Source organism: Salvelinus fontinalis, chromosome 26, assembly GCF_029448725.1.
Source record: "Salvelinus fontinalis isolate EN_2023a chromosome 26, ASM2944872v1, whole genome shotgun sequence".
NCBI lineage: Eukaryota > Metazoa > Chordata > Actinopteri > Salmoniformes > Salmonidae > Salvelinus > Salvelinus fontinalis.
Genome location: NC_074690.1, coordinates 31,427,825 through 31,435,741, shown reverse-complemented (window position 1 = coordinate 31,435,741; position 7,917 = coordinate 31,427,825). Strand labels below are relative to the sequence as shown.

At 44.1% G+C, this 7,917-nt stretch overlaps 1 protein-coding gene across 3 annotated transcripts in view; it reads right to left on the bottom strand.

The window, feature by feature from the left end:
* Positions 1–5,697: 5,697 nt before the first annotated feature.
* LOC129824109 (5'-AMP-activated protein kinase subunit gamma-2-like) overlaps positions 5,698–7,917 on the bottom strand; it is an 81,563-nt gene continuing 79,343 nt past the window's right edge. For all 3 annotated transcript variants that reach the window (XM_055883458.1, XM_055883456.1, XM_055883457.1), the window contains one exon: positions 5,698–6,680. In XM_055883458.1, the coding sequence (XP_055739433.1) occupies positions 6,649–6,680 (32 nt within the window). In that variant the 3' untranslated portion in view covers positions 5,698–6,648. The remainder of the gene's footprint in view (positions 6,681–7,917) is intronic.

Here is a 7,917-nt window from a genome sequence, read left to right as displayed (position 1 = left end):
GACTGAGATGTGTGTTTCTGGATGTGGTCTGGTATTGTTTTGGCTTGTGATATACAGCACACTGAGTGTATAAAACATTAGGAACACCTGCTCTTTCCATGACTGACCAAGTTTCAAGTTTTAATGTCACATGCACAAGTGCAGTGAAATGCCTTTCTTGCAAGCTCTAACCCCAACAATACAGTAATCAATATCAATGTAATACTAAAAATAACAAGGTAGAACAAAAACACACAAGAAGTAAAAATAAGAACACAAAAAAGTAAGTAAGCACACTATATACAGGGTCAGCTCCAATACCATATTTACAATGTGCAGGGAGAGGTAGACATGTATAGGGGTAAGGTGACTAGGCCACAGGATATATTGATAAACAGAGTAGCAGCAGCGTATATGATGATTGTATGTGAGTGTAGAGTCAGTATAAATGTGTGCATATTATGTGTGAGAGCAAATGAAAGAGTGAGTGTTTGTATGTGTGTTGGAGCATCAGTGTGTGTAGTTTGTAGGGCCCTGTGAGTGTGCATAGAGACAGTGCAAAATTAAGAGTAAAATACAAAGGTCAACTCAGGTGAATCCAGGTGAAAGCTATGATCCCTTATTGATGTCACTTGTTAAATCCACTTCAATCAGTGTAGATGAAGGGGAGGAGACAGGTTAAAGAAGGATTTTTAAGCCTTGAGACAATTGAGACAAGGATTGTGTATGTGTGCCATTCAGAGGGTGAATGGGCAAGACAAAATATTTACCCTTTGAATGGGTAATGGTAGTAGGTGCCAGACGCACTGGTTTGAGTGTGTCAAGAACTGCAACACTGCTGGGTTTTTAACGTTCAACAGTTTTCTGTATGTATCAAGAATGGTCCACCACCCAAAGGACGTCCAGCCAACGTGACACAACTGTGGGAAGTATTGCAGTCAACATGGGCCAGCATCCCTGTGGAACGCTTTCAACACCTTGTAGTCCATGCCCTGACGAATTGAGGCTGTTCTGAGGGCAAAAGGGGGTGCAACTCAATATTAGGAAGGTGTTTCTAACATTCTGAATATATTGAAAGATTGGGTTGTATTATATTACATTTATGGAATAACTCTCTGTGACTCACATTTTTTTTTTAATTGTCTCAAATATTTCATCCACCATGTCTGTGCACTACTACATCTATCGATCGAGAGAGACAGAGAGGGAGGGAAAGAGAGGGAGTGGGAGGGAAAGAGAGAGAGAAGGAGTGGGAGGGAAAGAGAGGGAGAGAAGGAGTGGGAGGGAAAGAGAGGGAGAGAGGGAGTGGGAGGGAAAGAGAGGGAGAGAGGGAGTGGGAGGGAAAGAGAGAGGGAGTGGGAGGGAAAGAGATGGAGTGGGAGGGAACGAGAGAGAGAAGGAGTGGGAGGGAAAGAGAGGGAGAGAGGGAGTGGGAGGGAAAGAGAGGGAGAGAGGGAGTGGGAGGGAAAGAGAGGGAGAGAGGGAGTGGGAGGGAAAGAGAGAGGGAGTGGGAGGGAAAGAGAGAGAGATAGAGAGGGAGTGGGAGGGAAGGAGAGGGAGAGAGGGAGTGGGAGGGAAAGCAAGAGTGAGAGGGAGTGGTTGGGAAAGAGAGGGAGAGAGGGTGTGGGAGGGAGAGAGAGGGAGTGGGAGGGAAAGAGAGGGAGTGGGAGGGAGAGAGAGGGAGTGGGAGGTAGAGAGAGGGAGAGGGAATGGGAGGGAAAGAGAGGGAGAGAGGGAAAGAGCGGGGGTGGGAGGGAAAGAGAGAGGGAGTGGGAGGGAAAGAGAGGGAGAGAGGGAGAGAGGGAGTGGGTGGGAAAGCGAGAGAGAGGGAGTGGGAGGGAAAGAGAGAGGGAGGGGGAGTGGGAGGGAAAGAGAGGGAGAGAAGGAGTGGGAGGGAAAGAGAGGGAGAGAGAGGGAGTGGGAGGGAAAGAGAGAGAGAGAAGGAGTGGGAGGGAAAGAGAGGGAGTGTGAGGGAAAGAGAGGGAGAGAAGAAGTGTGAGGGAAAGAGAGGGAGAGAAGGAGTGGGATGGAAAGAGAGGGAGTGGGAGGGAAAGAGAGGGAGAAAAGGAGTGGGAGGGAAAGAGAGGGAGAGAGGGAGTGGGAGGGAAAGAGAGGGAGAGGGAGGGAAAGAGGGAGTGTGAGGGAAAGAGAGAGAGACTTATCAGAGGTGTGATCATAGTGCTTTTCCCTGTCTGTGTGGCTGTGTGCTGTCTAGTCAGTGCATACGGGTGGCTGGGTCGACATGGCTGTCTGAGACCCACATCCTCCCATTCTTAGGGGCTCTGCAGAGGAACAGCAACCGCACCCCACAAGACATCAAAGCCGACCCTCCGAAACCTAGAGCTTGTCAGTCCTCGCCCTCTCCGACTGCTCTTTCGTGCAGCTAAATGCGACGAGTGTAAAAATCAAATGCCCCGAGGCCTGGCTTTTACACACTCTCCCCTCATTATTCATATCACATTTGTCTTCAAAGGCCAGGGTCATGTGCTCCTTCACACAATTACTGAAAAGCATGATGCAGTAAAACGAATGCTAAGAGAGAAAAAGACAGAGGAGGAGAGAGAAAGAATGAAAGGAGAACTATCCTCTCTCTCCATGCATATAAAATACATGACACTCCGAAGAAGGAGAATTTTAAATCACCCATACACTTTCAAGGGAACGTCCAGTGTGTGTATGTGTGATGGGCTGTCAGTTCAGGAGGGGGCCAGCAAGCCGATAAGCCCTCTTGCTTTAAGGCTACAAGGTATTGGCGAGATTTCATCCTCACTGCTGGTTAGTAGAGGGGGGTAAAACTGATCTAAGACCAGTGTCCAGAAAAAGAATAGTTTTACCTTTGTAGAAAAGTCCAGAAGATCCATTGAGATTACAGTACCATTCTTACTCCACACACAGACTAGCAGATGCCTGTATCTACTGCCTGGTAATACATGGCATGTCATTTCTATAAATAAATACAGTTTTGTTGGTGAATTTGGAGCAAAACATCTTGTCTCATTTGGAGTGCCATGAAACGACGTTATACTAACCTTCACCAGTGTGTCTATCTATCATACAATCACATGGTGCTTATGCTGCGTTCATAACCAAGTGGGAAGGTGATACAGTGCCTTTGGAAAGTATTCAGACCCCTTGACTTTTTCTACAATCTACACACAATGCCTCATAATGACAAAGCGAAAACAGGTTTTTTGAATTTTTTGCAAACCTATTAAAAAAACTAAACAGAAATACCTTATTTACATAAATATTCAGACCCTTTGCTATGAAACATGAAATTGAGGTCAAGTGCATCCTGTTTACATTGGTCATCCTTGAGATGTTTCTACACCTTGATTGGAGTCCACCTATGGTAAATTCAATTGATTGGACATAATTTGGAAAGGCACACAGCTGTCTATAAAAAGGTCCCACAGTTGACAGTGCATGTCAGAGCAAAAACCAAGCCATGACGTCAAAGGAATTGTCCCTAGAGCTCCGAGACAGGATTTTGTCGAGGCACAGATCTGGGGAAGAAATGTCTGCAGTATTGAAGGTCCCCAAGAACACAGTGGCCTCCATCATTCTTAAATAGAAGAAGTTTGGAACCACCAAGACTCTTCCTAGAGCTGGCCGCCCGGCCAAACTGAGCAATCGGGGGAGAAGGGCCTTGATCAGAGAGGTGACCAAGAACCATATGGTCACTCTGACAGAGCTCTAGAGTTCCTCTGTGGATATGGGAGAACCTTCCAGAATGACAACCATCTCTGTAGCACTCCACCAATCAGGCTTTTATGGTAGAATGGGTAGACAAAAGCCACTTCTCAGTAAAAGGCACATGACAGACTGCTTGGAGTTTGCCAAAAGACACGTAAAGACTCTCAGACCATGAGAAACAAGATTCTCTGGTCTGGTGAAACCAATATTTAACTCTTTGGCATTAATGCCAAGCGTCATGTCTGGAGGAAACCTGGCACCACCCCTACTGTGAAGCATGGTGGTGGCAGCATAATTCTGTGGGATGTTTTTCAGCTGTAGGGACTGGGAGACTAGTCAGGATCGAGGGAAAGATGAACGGAGCAAAGTACAGAGAGATCCTTGATGAAAACCTGCTCCAGAGCACTCAGGACCTTAGACTGGGGTGTTTCACCTTCAAACAGGACACAGCCAAGACAACGCAGGACAGGCTTCGGGACAAGCCTCTGAAAGTCCTTGAGTGGCCCAGCCAGAGCCCGGACTTGAACCTGATTGAATATCTCTGGAGAGACCGGAAAATAGCTGTGCAGCAACGCTCCTCATCCAACCTGACTGAGCTTGAGAGGATCTGCAGAGAAGAATGGGAGAAACTCCCCAAATACAGGTGTGCTAAGCTTATAGCGTCATACCGAAGAAGACTTGAGGCTGTAATCGCTGCCAAAGGTGCTTCAACAAAGTACTATGAGAAGGGTCTGAATTCTTATGTAAATTAGGTATTTCAATTTTAAATTAATACATTTAATACATAAAGCATTTCTAAAAAACAGTTTTTTCTTTGTCATTATGGGGTATTGTGTGTAGATTTATGACGAAAAAACTATTTGATCAATTTTAGAATAAGGCTGTAACCTAACAAAATGTGAAAAAGTCAAGGCACTGAATTACCAGTTGTGAAGTCGTAAATACCAGTAGGATGCATTCGCATGCTTTGAACTCGAGAAACGCTGATTGGCTAATGGCCAACAAGTTGCGTCGACCATAAACTGAAAGTACAGCTATTATGCTTGTAAACAAATGAGGGTTCATAAACTATATTAATAGATTTTTTATCATAAATAATGTTTTGTTGTTACATTTAACTGCCGAAATGCTGTTATCAATGGTAATTTAATTAATAGGTGACGTCAGAGATCACTTTTTGAGAGAAGTGGAAGCTCAGGGATGATATAGACGAGTTAGCCACTAGTAATTACGACTTGGAGTGGCGTTGAAGTGGATTTTCCCAGTCGTATGTGGTAAACTTGGTTATGAATGCAACATTAGCACCTCATACTGCTTATATTACACTGTCATCTTGTGGCTGGTGTTTAATAAATGCTTTGACATTTTTGGGGAGAATCCTTTGCTTGAAAGCTGAAGAGCTTTTGAGGGGCACCTTGGTGGTGTTTGCTGATCTGTATATGGCCCGAAGACATTTTGTTTACTTTAAATATTAAAATCATGGTTTACACATTAGGAAGTTGCTTCCATTTCAATTTGTCATAGGAGCCCTCCAATAGTTTCTAGCATGAAGCTTCGAAGACAAGAGGGGGAAAACACAAACTGCCATTGGTCTCCTCTGAGCCTCACAGACTAAATATGCTTATGGTGCCATCAAAGTTAAGAGTACTCTCAGGACACGCGTGATGGTCAATCATTGAACAGGTGCAGATATGCCTGCAGTGCAGCTCCTAACCACTAGATGGTGGCAGTGTTCAGACATTTAATGCCACGATGATTATCATTGAAGGCATTATAGCCATGACCGTCAAATAAGTTCCATCAAAGAGCATAAAACATGTGTTATACTGTATGACATTACATGATTCATGTGTATGGCGGTTATCAAAATGTTACATCAATCAATGTATTCAGGATTATCATTATATCAAATGTATTTACCTAGGCACTTTTAATTTGGCTTTCTTGCTAACACAATAAAATATAGTTAAACATGTGGTGGTGAAAATGTACCATAAAAAAGAACATATGCAGCAACACACATTACATAAAAATACAGTGTCATTGTTTATTTTGCTGCTTTTAGAAAAGTAAAGAACAACATTTATAACTGTTATAGTGTCATTTATTGCTTGCACATGTACAGTCCATCTTTGAATACAACATTTTACTGCCACGTTATATTTACAAAAATAATATTAAACTGTAGTCAGTTTAACATAATTTGTTTTAAACTTAGATTTAAAAAAAAAAATAAAGCTTTCTCTGGCACTTATCTTCAAAACGTTGTTATTTACAGTAATAGAACAGAGATGAGTTTTGTCCGAGTTGTGTTACTCTGGCCACAGCACAGGAGACCAGTTGTGAGCAGTTCAGAATCTGCCATTTTCCTTTGCAAGTACATGAAGCAGGCAAAACACGTCTTAAAATATGGCCTTTTATATGTTCCGTCTCTCTTCACAGCATATTACTCATATAAAAATACAGACCCTTCAACCATTACAAGGTAAAACATGAAAACCTGCCATTTATCCTAAAGTGTGTATCATCAAGTCTAAGACGCTTTGACCATATCTGTCAATCTTCTTGTTCCTTGAAGGTTTAAAACTTACTGGGAGTGACTAGGCACTGTTGCTGGAACAATGACAGAGCAGCAAGATAGAGAGCAAAACCAAAATATACATAGCTCTCATATACATAGCCACAGTCTACAGACGGGCTCAACTTCACCCTGCGTCATCATTCCACCCTACTATAACCCTCCCACAGTGAATGAAGCCCAGTTCCATTTAGACAGAGAGATGCTGGTCCTCAGGCATTAGAGCCCTTTACATCCCCGTATCAGTCCAGCCCAGCCTTTTGGTTTCAAAGTCTAGACTCACCTCTAGAGCATCCATACCAAGGGCTCTGGGCCCCATGTCTGAAGCCATAGAAGTAGAATACTAAGTTTTATGACAGCCTTCAACCTCAGTGGTCCCCACAGCTTTTCCCTTCTCACTCCAGCAGGCCCTCCTCTCTGCAGGCATCTAGGGGAGGAGAGGACAGACATGTGAGGTGAGAACACATCCCACTAGGCCGGTCTCTGATCTTATTGTGCTGTATAGCCAACTCTTATGGTTGTTGTTATGGCATAGCAATGACAATAGGTGTTGCCTATACAGCACCAACAGATCTGGGACCAGGCTAATGCCCAACATAACAACAGTAGGCTTCTTTGCTTTAGGGAGAGAGTTGTGCAAGATGCTTCATGTTTCTTTCTCATCACGTCTCACATCTGAGTTGATGATGAGTCTTGCTCACTGTACTTTTCATTCTGGGAACTGATGCACCAGCAAATTCCAAATGCATTATGACAGCAGCAGCAAATGCATTTCCTTCCAAAGCACAGAAATGCAAACACTTTATCTTACATCAATTATCATTCTTCTTTATTATTTGAAACTATAAGCAGACAAAATACCAATACAACAGAGGAGCCCCCCCCCCCCCCCCCCCCCACGCTGCTGCTACTCTCTGTTATTATCGATGCAAAGCCACTCTAAAACTCTACCTACATGTACATAATTACCTCAATTACCATGACACCGGTGCCCCCGCGCATTGAAACATTGACTCTGTACCGGTACTCCCTGTATATAGCCTCCACATTGACTCTGTACCGGTACCCCCTGTATATAGCCTCCACATTGACTCTGTACCGGTACCCCCTGTATATAGCCTCCACATTGACTCTGTACCGGTACCCCCTGTATATAGCCTCCACATTGACTCTGTACCGGTACCCCCTGTATATAGCCTCCACATTGACTCTGTACCGTAACACCCTGTATATAGCCTCCACATTGACTCTGTACTGTAACACCCTGTATATAGCCTCCACATTGACTCTGTACCGGTACCCCCTGTATATAGCCTCCACATTGACTCTGTACCGTAACACCCTGTATATAGCCTCCACATTGACTCTGTACTGTAACACCCTGTATATAGCCTCCACATTGACTCTGTACCGGTACCCCCTGTATATAGCCTCCACATTGACTCTGTACCGGTACCCCCTGTATATAGCCTCCACATTGACTCTGTACCGGTACCCCCTGTATATAGCCTCCACATTGACTCTGTACCGTAACACCCTGTATATAGCCTCCACATTGACTCTGTACTGTAACACCCTGTATATAGCCTCCACATTGACTCTGTACCGGTACCCCCTGTATATAGCCTCCACATTGACTCTGTACCGTAACACCCTGTATATAG